The sequence below is a fragment of the Engystomops pustulosus genome, chromosome 2 (assembly GCF_040894005.1).
Source record: "Engystomops pustulosus chromosome 2, aEngPut4.maternal, whole genome shotgun sequence".
Taxonomy (NCBI): Eukaryota; Metazoa; Chordata; class Amphibia; order Anura; family Leptodactylidae; genus Engystomops; species Engystomops pustulosus.
In genome coordinates, this window is record NC_092412.1 from 174,429,731 (window position 1) to 174,446,318 (window position 16,588).

The following is a 16,588-nucleotide window of genomic DNA, read 5'->3' on the forward strand; positions in this document are numbered from 1 at the left end:
TGTATTGGGATATTTGTTTGTAGGGGACTTTTACTTTATTTAATTGATCATTTTTATTGAGTGTTTTAAGTTTTTTTTTTTTTTTTAATTTTTAATAGTTTGGCTTGAACAAGCGATGCTTTAATCGCGTGTTCAAGCCGCCATTCATATAAGACAGTGATATACACTGTGTTATGTAACACAGCGCGAATGCTCAGTGTGTTATAGCCAGGTCCTTCTAGAAGGCAGGACATACCTCCCAGGAGATGATCGCGCAGCCCCAGGGCAGCGGACCCCCTGGTAAGCGCCTCAGGGGGGGGGCCCAATTCACTTGTGATGCCCCTTACACGGGGGAATCTCCAATAGCAGGTGTGAGAGGAGGGTTTTGGCTATAATATACAGCCCACAACCGCCACTTCTGGAACCGGCCCCCTTATCACAGACACTAGTTTTCAGCTTTATGACTAGACTCGATTTTTTAAATTGGGCATGTGTCACAATAAATGGTTATAACTTTGGAACGCTTTAACATATCCAGGTGATTTTGAGATTGTTTTCTAAAATTTAAGTGATAAGTTTTGCGTTTCATTCTGAAAAAAAGTAAAAATTTTGCAAAAGTTTGTAAAAATTCTTCATTTTCCAAGTTTGAAATGTTCTGCTTTCCAGACAGGAAGTAAAACTACCCAAAAAGCTTGATAATTAACATTTACGGAATGTCTGCTTTATGTTGAGATGATATTTTATGCGTCCTCTCATTTTTTTTATGGGATGTTATGAGGCGCAGAACTTTAGGTGCGATTTTTCTCATTTTCATGAAAATTGCCAAAACTCACATTTTGAAGGACAACTCAGCTGTCAGGTGACTTTGAAAGGCTTAAATAGTAGTAAAATCCCATAAATTACCCCATTTTAAAAACTTCACCCCTCAACGTATGCAAAACAACTTCTATTGAGTCTATTAACGCTTTAAGTGTTTCACATGGGTTAAGACAATATGGACCTGCGATTTAGAAACTTTAGAATTTTTTTGGAAAATATATTCATTTAGGCCAAAACTGACGGTTCCGTTATAAGTTAAATGATGGAACGCTCCTCAACGTTTGATCCCCAATTTCTCCCAAGTGTAGTGATAAACTTCTGTATGGGCACACGGCCGGCCATAGAATGAAAGCAGCGCTATTCACAGCAGATTTGTATCGTCACAATGTATATTGCAGGATGCAGGATTATCAATTACAGTGAAGGGGGCTTTCTGTGGAAGAGAGAGCTTGACTTCAGTGTTAAAATCTATGCCTCCTTGACTTTATAAAACCAATTTATATATCACTTCAAAGTAGATTTTCTCAATTAATTTGTGACATTCACAGGTTTCACTTTTAAATGAAAAGTATAAGAATTGGCAGCATTACCACTCAGGTAAACCATTTCATTAGCTGTAAAACAGATTATAAATTATCAGAGTGAGTTTTTATACCGCCCTTGTTATATATCTAGATTAGGTGAGTACACTAATACGAATACACTAATTTATTATTTGTAACATACCAATGTTGATATTTTGATATATTGCCTAGATATTTGGTTATACTCTAGAAGTCCTTTTGAATAATACTGGAATGAATATGCCATCTTGATCTATACTGTGCATTTGTTTTTATGTGTCTGTATAAAATTACAAATGATACACAGTTTTTATTGTTTTTGGATTCTAGCTGTGGGACCGCACCACCCGCATGTATGGGTGGGGATTTGTCTTTCTCCCAGCTGGTGTAGTCATGTAATTCAAGACCTTCAGTTGGGGTGTTCCGGGGCAAAGTTGGAGCATGTGCCACATTTAACATCTCACATTTACAACTCTTTTTTTAGTGCACTCTGTCAGGGCAGTGCATGGAGTGCAAGATTGATGAAGAACGGGTGCCACAATTAGTTTTCGCTGCTTCTAGTAAATGTGCCCCATTGTGTTTGCAACGCATACTGCTGTACAAAGCGTTGTGCAACCATACCATGTGAGTGCAGCACTAGGCCAGGAAACACATGGGTCAGTTTGGTTTCAGGTTATCCACATTAGAATTGCCCACAATTAATTGCCCACAATTTGGTTCCTTTTGGCCAGTCTGCATCCACCTGCCATCCATTTTTCACTGAATTTCATGAACTGTAGTGAGACTCATCTGTGAAGAAAGAACAGACACACAGTGGTGCAGATCTTTTAATATTATATTGGTAAATTGTCTCATATTCTGCCCCCTACACTTCATAGTATATAAGGCTGGAAGGAGACGCAAGTCCATCAAGTCCAACCTTCAAGAATTAAATAAATGTTTTATCCCCATAACCCGTGATATTTTTTCTCTCCAGAAAGTCATCCAGGCCTCTCTTGAACATGTACATAGAGTCCGCCATAACAACCTCCTGCGGCAGAGAGTTCCATAGTCTCACTGCTCTTACAGTAAAGAACCTTTGTCTATGGTGATGGTAGAATCGCCTCTCCTCTAGGCGTAGAGGATGCCCCCTTGTCCTGGTCACAGGCCTAGGTATAAAAAGATCTTTGGAGAGATCCTTGTACTGTCCGTTCAGGTATTTGTACATTGTAATGAGGTCTCCCCTCAGTCGTCTTTTTTCTAAACTGAATAATCCCAAATTTTATAATCTGTCATTGTATTCTAGTCCCCCCATTCCCCTAATAATCCTGGTTGCTCTCCTCTGCACCCGTTCCAGCTCTACTATATCCTTTTTATACACTGGTGCCCAAAACTGTACACAATATTCCATGTGTGGTCTGACCAGGGATTTGTATAAGGGCAGAACTATGTCTTTATCATGAGAATCTATTCCTCTCTTGATACATCCCATTATTTTTTTGCTGTAGCAGCAGCCGCCTGGCTCTGGTCACTAAAATTAAGTTTACCATCCACCAATACGCCCAAGTCCTTTTCAGCTTCAGTTTTACTAAGTAATTGACCGTTTAGAACATAATTATACTTTTTGTTTCCATGGCCCAAGTGCATAACTTTACATTTATCTACATTAAACCTCATCAACCATTTCTCTGCCCATCCCTCAAGCTTCCACAAATCCCTCTGTAATGCTAAACTATCGACCTCAGTATTTATTACTTTACACTTACTCACATTACAAAAAACACTAGGTAAAGTGGCCAAACCTTTTAAAAAGTATTGTATTGTTTTCATGCGTATGCCCTATGAGGAAAAATACGAATACCACTTGTCCATTTTTTACTGTCATGTGACTCAAGGCAGTTTTCTATGATGGAGTTCTTGATGGGTGTACTCATAATAAATTTAATAGATCAGTCATATTGTTACAAATTTTGTACTCTTCCTTGACTAAAATACTCATCAAAAATGTTGAAAGGAGTATTTTTAATCTGCTTGAAAAAAATAGTGCAACCACTGTATATCCTTTTTTGCTCCTTTCTTCTCTTCATGTAAACAGTGATTCTGAAAGCCTTCTCCAGTCAGTACACAACAGATAAACAAAAGACTAAAGATTCAACTTTTACACAGAGAATGTTTTATTTGATAACTCAGCTCTGTAAGCAGATGAGACCATTGAGTGACCAACTCTAAAGATTAATGTTATTATAATCTTTATCAAGTTTATTTTTCATATGTCAGTGTGAGTACAAGAAGGAAGGAGGAAAGAGAGGAACAAGACAAGAAACATATCTGTTTTAAACTTTAAGTTTCCTCATCTGCACTATTATTTCTACAATAAAACTCTTTCAGCATTCCCCACACAGTATTACTTGTATCTGAGTGATATATTATGCACCGAGTCCCTTCTTCCTCACAAAACAGCAGCAGTAAACTGTAGTCATGATTCCATCAGCAATTGGAGACTTTTTGCATCATATTTAAAGGGGTATTCTCATCTCGGCATTCACATTTAATTTAACTAATCTGTCATATGCATACAATTTTTCAGTTAGATGTTATTAAAAAAATTTTACCTGTGTGAAGATAATTTATCACAAATTTAGTCAAATGGTCCCTTAGAAACAAGACTGTGTCCTTGGATACGACCAAGGAAATCTGGAGGGATTTCACAAAAAAACATAAAGTTTTTATATATGAAATGTCCGGAAGTTACTGCATATCCGACAGCTGTCCTGTGGTAATGATCGCAGAATCCAGGAGGTCAGACAGGACTCAATAGTGCATGTCTAGTCACCACTGCTGTAGTGCAGGGTGGTCATATCCGAGGAACCTATCTTGTTTCTATGGGGCAACAAGGCTACATTTATGAGAAATTATCTTCACACAGGAACATTTTTTTAATAACATCCAATTGAAGAAATGTTTACATATGGCAAATGAATTAAATTTAATGTTAATGCCCAGATGGGAATACCCCTTTAACTATGATGCAAGGAGTCTTGTCCTGGACACTGTGGTTGGTTCATCAAACAGGACACTGTCTGTGATTAATGTACCAACCACTGTCGTCTGTGAAAACCCTTACATGCTTCCAAAATCTGAATACAGACTGTGCTGGGTTTTTACAGCAAGGCACCGCCATCTTTGTTTTGATTGTCGTTCCTGTGATGTCACGGGAAGTGATGACCCTTTTTCCATGACAGCCTTGGGGCTTTATAAGGCCGAAGGCTGTCTCATTTTAGCAGATATAATGCAATGTGCAATTTACAATTGTCATAGATGCGGTGAAAAAAAATCACATATAATGTCATACTGTACTATGGTAGTATATAGTCTGATTAATCAAACACCCTGGGGTTAAAGTTCCCTAGGAGGTCTGAAAAATATTTAAAAAAAAAAATTACTTTTTCACCATTTTGCAAAATATAAAACATTTAACAAAAAGTGATCAAAAGGTCATACAGTCCGCAAGCAATGGAAACGCCAGGTCACCTTGCAAGAGTGACACTTTACACTTAAGTATGAAAAAGTTATTAGCTTCAAAAGATTGAGAACAGAAATTTTTTAAGGCTTTAATTTTGTTTATTAAAACACAATGAAACCTGTATAGATTTTGTATCCCTGTGATCATACCGTACCAAAGAATAAAATTGAGGTGTTATTTAGAGCGCAAAGTGAAAATCTTAAAAAAAACATGCAAATGCATTTTTTCACCAATATCAATGCATTTGGAATTTTTTCCCACTTCCCAGTACAAGGCATTTAATAATAAATTCTTATATTTGAAAGCCAGGAAACTGGCCAGAAAGCCAGGAAACTATTCCTAATCCAGGGTAGTGGCAGACAAAGAACACTCCTATGTTCACACCTCTATGTGGATTGTTCAATGATTGTTCAATTGTTCAGTGAAAAAGTTATAGATATTTGAAGATGGGTAGTGAGAAATGGAAAATCGCTGCAGCCTTAAGGGGTTAAAGGGAAAAAGAGTGTTTGCATTGTCGATATAGTTTTTTAGGTTTGTAAGCAACCAGCTTTTTACTGTTTTCTTTCCTTCCTTTTACAGCTTATGACAGACCAAGAATTTCGTAAAACTAGAAATCGAGTGGCATATCTCGGACTATATTACAATTGAGTGGATTTAAAAATGTGAAGAAATAAAATCATACAACAGCTCTGCATCCTTAGCTTTTCTGCTGTCACAGCGTTACAGAACTCTTCTACTTTATCTCTGATTTAATCCACCTATGCACATGTAAAACGGTATGAATATCAAATACTTCTACTTCAGAAAATAAGCTTATCGCTATCCCTCCCACAAATGTACTTTTAAAGGTTCGCCAGAAACTAAAAACAACAACAACAACAAAAGCAGAGGCTGCGAAAACAAGTTATCACTGGGCAGATTACTTAAAATGACAGCTCAACATGAAATGGAAGATAGTGAACAAAATGGCGCTTGGAGAGAAATATGATATCCATCACATCATATTCCCCTCTGTTGAATCCTGCATGACCTGTAACCTCCCCAATTAACCACCTCAAACTTTAGATACCTTCTGGTGGGCTAATCCCTCACCTGCTGGACTTCTTAAGGATGCACCAGATTCCTAAGAGGCCATTTCATAGTATCATAGTATATAAGGCCGGAAAAAGACGCAAGTCCAACCTTTAATTAAATAAATGTTTTATCCCCATAACACGTGATATTTTTTTCTCTCCAGAAAGGCATCCAGGCCTCTCTTGAACATGTACATAGAGTCCACCATAACTACCTCCTGTGGCAGAGAGTTCCATAGTCTCACTGCTCTTACAGTAAAGAACCTTTGTCTATGTTGATTGTAGAATCACCTCTCCTCTAGGCGTAGAGGATGCCCCCTTGTTCTTATCACCGGCCTAGGTATAAAAAGATCTTTGGAGAGATCCTTGTACTGTCCGTTCAGGTATTTGCACATTATAATCATGTCTCCCCTCAGTCGTCTTTTTTCTAAACTGAATAATCCCAAATTTTATAATCTGTCATTGTATTCTAATCCCCCCATTCCCCTAATAATCTTGTTTGCTCTCCTCTGCACCCGTTCCAGCTCTACTATGTCCTTTTTATACACTGGTGCCCAAAACTGTACACAATATTCCATGGGTGGTCTGACCTGTGATTTGTATAAGGGCAAAACTATGTCTTTATCATGAGAATCTATTCCTCTCTTGATACATCCCATTATTTTATTTGCTTTAGCAGCAGCCGTCTGGCTCTGGTCACTAAAATTAAGTTTACCATCTACCAATACCCCCAAGTCCTTTTCAGCTCCAGTTTTACCAAGTAATTGACTGTTTAGATTAGAACATAATTATACTTTTTGTTTCCATGGCCCAAGTGCATAACTTTACATTTATCTACATTAAACCTCATCAACCATTTCTCTGCCCACTCCTCAAGCTTCCACAGATTCCTCTGTAATGCTAAACTATCAACCTCAGTATTTATTACTTTACACAGCTTAGTATCATCTGCAAATATTGAAACTTGACTGTGTAAACCCACTACAAGGTCATTAATAAAAAAAATATTAAAAAGAAGTTGCCCCAATACTGACCCTTGTGGCACTCCACTGGTAACGTCAACCCTATCTGAAAATGTGCCATAAATGACGACCCTCTGTTTTCTATCAATAAGCCAATTACTTACCCAAATACACAGATTTTCCCCTAGTTTCAGCAGTCTCATTTTATATACCAACCTTTTATGCGGCACGGTGTCAAATGCCTTTGAAAAGTCCAGATATACAACATCTACAGCGTCCCCCAGGTCCAGTCTGGAACTTACTTCCTCATAGAAGCCATCAGATTAGTCTGACATGACTGATCTCTCATAAACCCATGGTGATGTTGTGTTATAAGAATATGCACAGTGAGATACTTCAGGATAGCATCTCTAACAAACCCCTCAAATATTTTCCCCACCACAGGAGTTAGACTCACAGGTCTGTAGCTTCCAGGATCGCTTTTTGATCCTTTTTTGTATATAGATACCACATTTGTTATGCGCCAGTCCTGTGGAACATAACCAGTCCTCAGTGAATCTTCAAATATTAAAAATAACGTTTTGTCTATCGGGGTACATAGTTCATGCAGAACCCGGGGGTGTATGCCATCTGGCCCTGGTGATTTATCTATCTTAGTGGTTTTTAGGCGGCGCCGTACCTCTTCCTGCGTTAAACTGTTGACACTCCAAAGAGAATTTACATTATTCCTCATTGTGTCTTCCACCAGGGGATTTTCCTGGGTAAAGACAGTCGAGAAGGTGACATTCAGTAGATTGGCCCTTTCCTCATCTCTTTCCACCATGACCCCCATGTTATTCCTAAGAGGGCTCACACTCTCTCCGTTTTTAAATTCTTATCATTAATATACTTGAAAAATCATTTAGGATTACTTTTGCTCTCCCTGGCAATATTTCTCTTAGTCTCTATTTTTGCGTCCTTTATATGCTTTTTACAGGATTTATTTTTCTCTCTATAATCCTGTAATGCCTCATAGCTACCTTCACGTTTTAGCACCTTAAACGCCTTATCTTTCTCGCTTATTGCTTTCCTTACAAGACTAGTTAACCACATTGGCTTTTTCTTGTTCCCCTTATGCCTTTTCCCATATAGTATGTGTTTCTCACAGGACTTTTTTAGAATATATGAGAAATAGTCCCATTTTTTTTTTGGGGGGGGGGGGCTTTTGCCTTTGAGAACATTGTCCCAGTCTATGCCTTTAAGGTCTTCCCTTAGTTGCTGATAATTTGCCCTCCTGAAGTTTAGAGTGTTCATTGCCTCTCCACTAATGCTCTTAGTAAAGCGTAATACAAAAACAATGATATTATGATCACTATTACCCAGGTTCCACCCAACCTGTAGTTTTGATACTCTATCAGGTCTGTTGGTAAGGATAAGGTCCAGCAGTGCCCCACCTCTTGTTGGCTCCAGGACTAGTTGCGACAGGTAATTGTCTTTTGTTGTTGACACGAATCTGCTGCCTTTGAATGACCTGCAGGTTTCTGCCCCCCAGTCAATATCTGGGTAATTGAAGTCCCCCATGATAAGCACTTCACCATGCTTTGAAACCGCATCCATTTCACTTATCAACATTTCCTCTGCTGCCTCCATTGTATTTGGAGCCTTATAACAAACCACTAGTAATATTTTATTATTCTTTTTCCCTCCCCTTATCTCCACCCATAGCGACTCCACATTTGCATTTGCGTCACTGATGTCATCTCGCAGGACAGGCTTGAGGCAAGAATTCACATATAAACAAACCCCTCCCCCTTTTTATTTGTACGATCATTTCTAAAAAGACTATAACCATCTATAGTAACAGCCCAGTCACAGCTACTGTCCAGCCATGTCTCGCTATACCCACTATATCATATTTGCGCTCCAACATTAAGAGTTCCAGTTCCTCCATTTTGTTTGTGAGGCTTCTGGCATTTATGTACATACACTTTATATGGCTTTCCCTATCCCTATTCCTTTTGTTGTTATTCCCCAATCTTAATCCAGCCCCTTTCTTCCCCTATGGACTGTGACTCCTCCCATCTACACTGTCTATTTGCCCTGCACAAGTATAGTTTCCCTCCCCCCAGGTCTCTACTTTAAGGACCTTCCACCTACCTCTTACTTTGTCATTAGTGCCAATGTGGACCATGACCGTTGGTTTCTCACCTGCTCCTCCCAGTAATCTATCAACCCGATCCGCAACATGCCGAACTCGAGCACCCGGCAAACAACACACTGTTCGGTATGAACTGTCTTTGTGACAGATTGCCCTGTCTGTTCCCCTAATAATCGAATCTCCCACTACCAGCACCTGTCTGTCCTGGCCTGTGCTCCCATTACCCTTCTTACTGGAGCAGACAGTCCCCTGGTTGCTTGAGGCCACGTCTTGCTGCAGCATTGCTACCCCAGAGCTGATATCCCCCTCATCCACCAGCCTGGCAAACTTATTGGGGTGCACCAGATCAGGACTAGAATCCCTGCAACTCTTCCCTCTACCCCGCCTTCTACATGTTACCCAACTAGCTGCCCCCTCACTCTGCACCTCCATACCTCCATCCCCACACCCATCTTCCCCAGAGAGTTTGTGCTCCAGGAGCAGCAAACTTCGCTCCATATTGTCAATTGCCCACAGCCTTGAAACTTGCTCATTTACACTCACCGGCCACTTTATTAGGTACACCATGCTAGTAAAGGGTTGGACCCCCTTTTGCCTTCAGAACTGCCTCAATTCTTCGTGGCATAGATTCAACAAGGTGCTGGAAGCATTCCTCAGAGATTTTGGTCCATATTGACATGATGGCATCACACAGTTGCCGCAGATTTGTCGGCTGCACATCCATGATGCGAATCTCCAGTTCCACCACATCCCAAAGATGCTCTAGTGGATTGAGATCTGGTGACTGTGGAGGCCATTTGAGTACAGTGAACTCATTGTCATGTTCAAGAAACCAGTCTGAGATGATTCCAGCTTTATGACAAGGCGCATTATCCTGCTGAAAGTAGCCATACTATAAGGGAGTGGAAAAACCCCACGAGTATCGCCTGGTATACAGGCTTTCTAAAGGGATACCCTTGGATATTGAACATGTGCGTTTCATAGATGCTGTAGATCGGGTGGAGGAAGCAGGCCAGAGGTGACATCGTCCCCGGATGCTAGCCACGCCCACCAACTAGCAGGGGCGCAGCAAAGTTGACACACAGCTATTAATGCAAAAATTGCCGAGATATGTATCCTAAATCCTACTGTTGTGTGCCTCCACTTTACAGGTTTGCCAGGAAGCATCTTTTGACCTTATTTGTTTTCTGTTCCAGAAGGGTGGCAAAGCTTCCAGAGACAAACTCCAGTACTGCCTGGTATCAGGAGAAGGTCTTCCTAGGCTACTGCCTCTCAGCCACAGGCAGACACCTGACAATGGAAAGAAAGCTGGCAGTCCAAAAATATACCCCTGTCCCGAGGCCCTAAGCCTCTTCACATGTTTCTAGGACTGACCACCTACTGCAGGCCTGGGACAAGGTCTGCTGCCTCCAGCCTGATGCAGCTCCTTTATGACTGAGTTGCCTCTTCCCCATTAGCCCTCAGTCAAAAGGCAGTTGATGCATTCCACAGCCTTAAGTTGGCAATCCGTTTGCCCCGGCCCTAGGCACACCAAACCTTTTGTTTTGTTTTGCAATGGCTCAGTTTTGCACTGTGCCAGAGGTGTCCTTGTCCAGGAATATGGTGGCCTCCGCAGATGGGACCTATTCAGCCTGGCTAGACTCAGTCGTGAGGGAAGCCCCTCATGTGTCAGAGCAGTAGCTGCAGTCACCACTCAGCAAAGCCAGTGAGTTGATACTAGATCACCCAGTCACTGTGCAAACCCCAGATGACTTACACAGCATCCTCACCCAAGCATCTGAGCATAGCCAGACAGTTCAGACTCCAGTGTGTACTCCTGATGCCCCAGATTGTCACACTGAAAAGGTGCACCACTCTGAATCCTGCCATTTTGTTGCCAGCCTTACCGGATTCAGAAGGGTGGAAAGAGGGTCCTTGTTTTGGAACAGCCTCTCAGATAAGGAACTGTTTAACCCAGATGTTGATTGCTTAACCTAGATGTTGAGTTTTTTGTGGATGACTCCAGGTCAACGGGAGAAGACGGACGGTTCTAAACTGGATATGCAATGGTCAGTGGCACACATGAGTCAGTAAAGCAGGTCAGCACAGGTCAGCACGGGAGGCAGACTTGACGGCACTCAAGAAAGCGCTACAGCTGGCAGAAGATAAAAGGCTCTAGGTATAGTTTTGGCATCTAAACATGGCTATGATCCCATGCTAGAGATCTCCTCGCCTATTTAGGGACCTCCCTTAAGCATGGCACTCTCATTAAAAAGAGTATTGGTGAGTATTGAGCCTAAAAAGTTTAATTCACAGATGTTCCAGTCCCTGGTGGCTTCTAGTTTCATCAGAAGAGAAGGAGGTGTGGAGAAAATTTGGAGCTCAGATGCAAGCCGACAGGACCTGGATGTGGGATAGAGGGTTTGCCTGCCCAGAGGCCCTGTACCCAGCAGGGTAAGTCCCATAGATGTTCTTCTTGTGAATGACTCTATGCTCTGGGACGCCCCAACCATGACTATCTCTGTATCTATAGAGCAGACCAGAATGCCACCAGAACAGGGAACTTTACCCACAGTTGGTGCAACAAGATCTTCTTTAACATTGACAGCACATGGAACCATGTATTAGCAGTGTCTTATGCAGGGGCGTTGCAAGGGTGGTAAAAAATATGGGGCACGGGCCCCAATGCATGTGTATCGCACTTTCAGTTATACCCCCTCCTGTATATAACCCTCTCACATTTGGTTGTGCCAATAACAACATTACTGAGGGTATATACAGCTACAGAAACACAGGAGAAATCCCTACGTGTTACATACATGACTGCTGGTTACATGGCCACTTCACTATTAGGCATCACCACGTCTCCTTCCTGTGGAGTTCACCACACAGACATCTTGGGGCACATTTACTAAGGGTCCATCCGACGCATTTCTGTCGGGTTTCCCGAATGTTTCCGTTTTGTGCTGAATTGCCCCGGGATTTTGGCGCACGCGATTGGAGTGTGGCGCATCTGCAGCGGCTTTCATGTGACACAAATCGGGGGGCGTGGCTGTCGGACAACCCGACTGATTCACATGCACCGGGAAGAAGATGGTGAACTCCGGCAGACCTCACCTTAGTGAATCACGGCAAAATCCTCGTCGGACATTCTGGATTTGCAGCGTCAACGGGACAGTTAAGTAAATGTGCCCCCTTATGTCTTTCATTGTCACAATATCTTGGTTCTCTCAAGACACGTTCACAAGCTGCAGTTTTAAGGTGGTTTTAGGTGAAGTTGTTATTTTAAGTAAACAACATTTGTGGAACAGGTTTCTCTTCAAACTCAAATTCACCCGTTCAGATCAGGTCTTTCACCTGTTAAATTAACAAAACTGAACCTAAAACCACCTCAAAGATGATTGTAACTGCAACTTGTGACTGCACCCTAACAGTGTTATCCTGCTGTTGCCCTAACACTCTTCCAAATGACTGTAAGGCTGCGCTCACACGTTTGCATCTAAACAAACACAAGACACCAGGTGCTCGTTATCCATCACATAACCATCACTGGAAACTCATATGTGAGCAAACCGAGGCCCCATCCTACTGCCACGTGCGAACAAGCCCCAGGAAATGTCCCCACAGCCCACCTGTAATGTCCCCCATACAGCCCTCCCTGTAATGTCCCCATTAATGTCCCCACAGACAGCCCCCCCATAATGCCCCCAGTAATGTCCCCACACACAGTCCCCCCGTAATGTTTCCAGTAATGTCCCCACACACAGTCCCCCTGTAATGTCCCCACACACAGTCCCCCTGTAATGTTCCCAGTAATGTCCCCACACACAGCACCCCTGTAATGTCCCTCAGTAATGTCCCCACACACAGCCCTCCTGTAATGTTCTAAGTAATGTTCCCACACAGCCCCCCTATAATGTACCTTAGTAATGTCCCCACACACAGATCCCCCTGTAATGTCCCCACACACAGCCCCCCTGTAATGTTCCCAGCAATGCCCCCACACACAGCCCCCCTGTAATGTTCCCAGCAATGTCCCCACACACAGCCCCCCTGTAATGTTCCCAGTAATGTCCCCACCAAGCCCTACTGCAATGTCCCCACACACAGCCCCCTGTAATGTTCCCAGTAATGTCCCCACACACAGCCCCCTTGTAATGTCCCTCAGTAATGTCCCTCCACACAGCCACCCCTGTAATGTACCTCAGTAATGTCCCCCCACACAGCCACCCCTGTAATGTACCTCAGTAATGTCCCCACATACAGCCCCCCCTGTAATGTCCCTCAGTAATGTCCACACAGTCCCCCCTGTAATGTCCCCACACACAGCCCCCCCTGTAATGTCCCTCAGTAATGTCCCCACACACAGTCCCCCTGTAATGTTCCCAGTAATGTCCCCACACACAGCAGCCCTGTAATGTGTCCATACAGTTATCCCTCTCACCTCACTCGTGCAGATCTGTGCACTGCTTCCCCCTGCAGGTCATGTGATCGTGACATCATCACATCACAGGTCCTGCAGAGGAAGCAGTGTGCACTCTCATCACGATCTATGTCCAGAGGATACGGATCATGATGAGAAAGGAGAGGATGCCCAGGCAGCAGGACAAATGTCTTGCTGACCCAGGGAGATTTGGGGCATCTGCGTGCGTGTCCAGCACCGGAAATTGTAAACTGCAAGTAGCAGTTCGCAGTGCGTGGAAAACACCGGAAGTGAAGGAAGACGTCACTTCCGGTGTCGCGGTTGTTGTTGTATTACATAGCAACGCTTGCGCATGCCCGGCTAGAAATCGCAGGTATGTAAAAGCTATTCACACCAGTATCAAGCACTAGCGCCAAAGGCATAAACAATTAATAACATAAAATATGGTGCAACATAATCAGTGTAAAAGTGCATTTATAAACTGAATAGAAAGATCTAAGTAAATAAATAAATAAATTATAGAGATGCAATAGGAGTACCAAGGTGGGTCCCAGATGAGTAAAATGCCCACAATCAAATATGGGCAGGTCTAGAGCCCATTATTCCCCAGATAGCTATAAACCAAAATGTTGATTGGGTTAACTGTTATTGTAACCAATAGAGATTTGTGAATTATACCCAAGATGCTTTTAAAGGTGTTGCTAAACAGTTGGATGTAACATCCAACATGTTGTTCCAGAACCACATGGATCTGGGCATGATCGTGGCCAAGAAGGGAGGAGTCTGTAAGATGGTGGGTGCGGCCTGTTGCACGTACATCCAATACATCCATCACTCACGCCCTTGAGAAGATTGCAGCACTGTCCAAGGAACTGAAGAGAAACTTTGGAGGGGATCCCTGTGCTAAGTGGTTTTGCTGATAAAACAGATATAACATTATGATAATGAAGCTCTGTCCCTTCTATGGCTCTGCTTCGGTGCGTCTACTAGCATGTGAGTTTTTCTCTGCAGGAGATGATGATGCAATCACTTTTCTCCCTGCCAGACAAAATAATCAATTGCTGCACCACCCCCCAACTGCTGTGTATGAGTGATCCAGCTCAGATTGATTAGTCATGCTTGACTAACTGCCATTTGTAATTCCAAGCTCCCTTGTGTAATGTGTTGATCGATGCAGCCATGCTGATCCACCTTTCCCAAGGTCCTGAATGTTATAATTGTTTTTTTAGCAAAACAACTTAGCTCATGGATTAACCAAGATATGATCCTGCATCAGTGTTGCTGCAGCATTCTCAAGGTATGTTTAGTTCATAATGCATCAAATCAAATGGTAGGTTTCCTTTAACTGAATCATGAGCAAAACAAACAACGAAACTTCCAACTCCGAGAATTCTTTCAATAGAAGGAAATATTCACCTTCTGCCGGCTTTTATTCCAGACATCTATCAAGGTTCTTCAAGGTGTTCAAATACAACAAAAAAATCTTTCTATGCACATCTGAACACTTCAGGATATTGAGATACAACAAAAGCCAGTTCTTTCTATGCACCTGCTTTTTCTTTCACCACATGCTACAAGCCTTCATGTTCCATCATGTCAACTTTGCACTTTTCCATCATTTCTACATAACTCTCACCCTCAACAACGTCACTGAGATTTTCTACTATTGCATTTTAACAACATATTATACGCAATTAGCCTATCCCTTCATGTGAGACATAATCTGAGTTTCCTTTTTTTGGTCCGCAGTGCCCTTCAGTCACCTTACTCTGTTCACTACCCATCATAAAACATCTACAGTTACAATACTATCAAAAGAAACTGTCCCCACAGACTCAGAGGGTTATCAACGGATGCCGACGCCTCGATTTACGACCTCCAAAGAAACTAGACACTTTAATAGAAAAAAGAAAAAAAACGTGGGAAGAACTTTTTTATGTACCGCCAACCATCCTTTTCTTTCATCATTAAAATTGTACGGAAGGTGCCTGTTAATTTGGCAAAGTCCTGTCACCAATGTCCTTTCCTACATAAATAATTTGAATTTCTGTAATCTGTCCTTCACTTTTGAATGCAATCTTGTACAATTACCCTTTTTGGAGATCCTATTAACTGGCAACACTCTGTCACACAAAATTGAAACATCTTTGTTCAGAAAATCCACCGCTGGCAATTCTACACAACATGCTGCTAGTTGCCATAATAAACATACTACAAAAAAATTACTTATAGGTGAATATTTAAGCACTAAACGCTCCTGTAGTTCATATGACAAAATGTAGTTCATATGACAAATACCAGACTCACACATAGAGGCTGCCACAAACCTATATTACATCATGCCAAATCAATTGTATCCGACAAATCTCTTCAAAATTATATTTTTGATAATTCTAACAGCCATTCATCTTCTAAGTGTGAACAGCATTAAAAGTTCATTTGGTACCACTTACAGTACAGTAAAATTGTTTCCATCATATGTAATTATTTGCCTTTTCTAAAACAAGACAACATTACTGCTCAAATTTTAAACAATAATTGCAGATTTGTGGCAAAAAGAGCCACTACCTTGGGTAGTAGGTTATCTCCCAATATTTTTCCCTCAGAGTCTGCCTCTGTTCACACATGGCTATAACATAAAGGCAATTACCCATGTGGCCAGGGCCGATCACCGCAAATCTCTGACCACTATGGGAAACCCAAATCATAAACAGTATCATAGACACTATGATGAACATCAACAGAATAATTTCTACTGTCCACTCTGGAACTGCAGACAATGGGGCAGATTTACGTACCCGGCCCATTCGCGATCCAGCGGCGCGTTCTCTGGGCTGGATTCGGGACCGGCCGGGATTTATTAAGGTAGTTCCTCAGCGCTGCTGCGCTGAAGAGCATCGGAACGTTCTGGAATACACCGAGCCGGGCTCAATTTTCGTGACGCTTTTTTTTTTTTAATGCGGCGGTTTTTCCGAATCCGACGGGTTTTCGTTCGGCCACGCCCCCCGATTTCCGTCGCGTGCATGCCGGCGCCGATGCGCCACAATCCCATCGCGTGCGCCAAAATCCCGGGGCAATTCAAGGAAAATCGTCGCAAATCAGAAATATTCGGGTAACACATCGGGAAAACGCGTATCGGGCCCTTAGTAAA

The 16,588-nt window shown here is 42.2% G+C and overlaps 1 protein-coding gene across 2 annotated transcripts in view; it reads left to right on the forward strand.

The window, feature by feature from the left end:
* CIMAP3 (ciliary microtubule associated protein 3) overlaps nucleotides 1-6,076 on the forward strand; it is a 46,873-nt gene extending 40,797 nt beyond the window's left edge. Inside the window, exons 6-7 of one of the 2 annotated variants that reach the window (XM_072137321.1) lie at nucleotides 1,347-1,395; nucleotides 5,443-6,076. In XM_072137321.1, the coding sequence (XP_071993422.1) occupies nucleotides 1,347-1,395; nucleotides 5,443-5,468 (75 nt within the window). In that variant the 3' untranslated portion in view covers nucleotides 5,469-6,076. The remainder of the gene's footprint in view (nucleotides 1-1,346; nucleotides 1,396-5,442) is intronic. The other variant, XM_072137322.1, reaches the window with a different exon arrangement.
* Nucleotides 6,077-16,588: the final 10,512 nt, after the last annotated feature.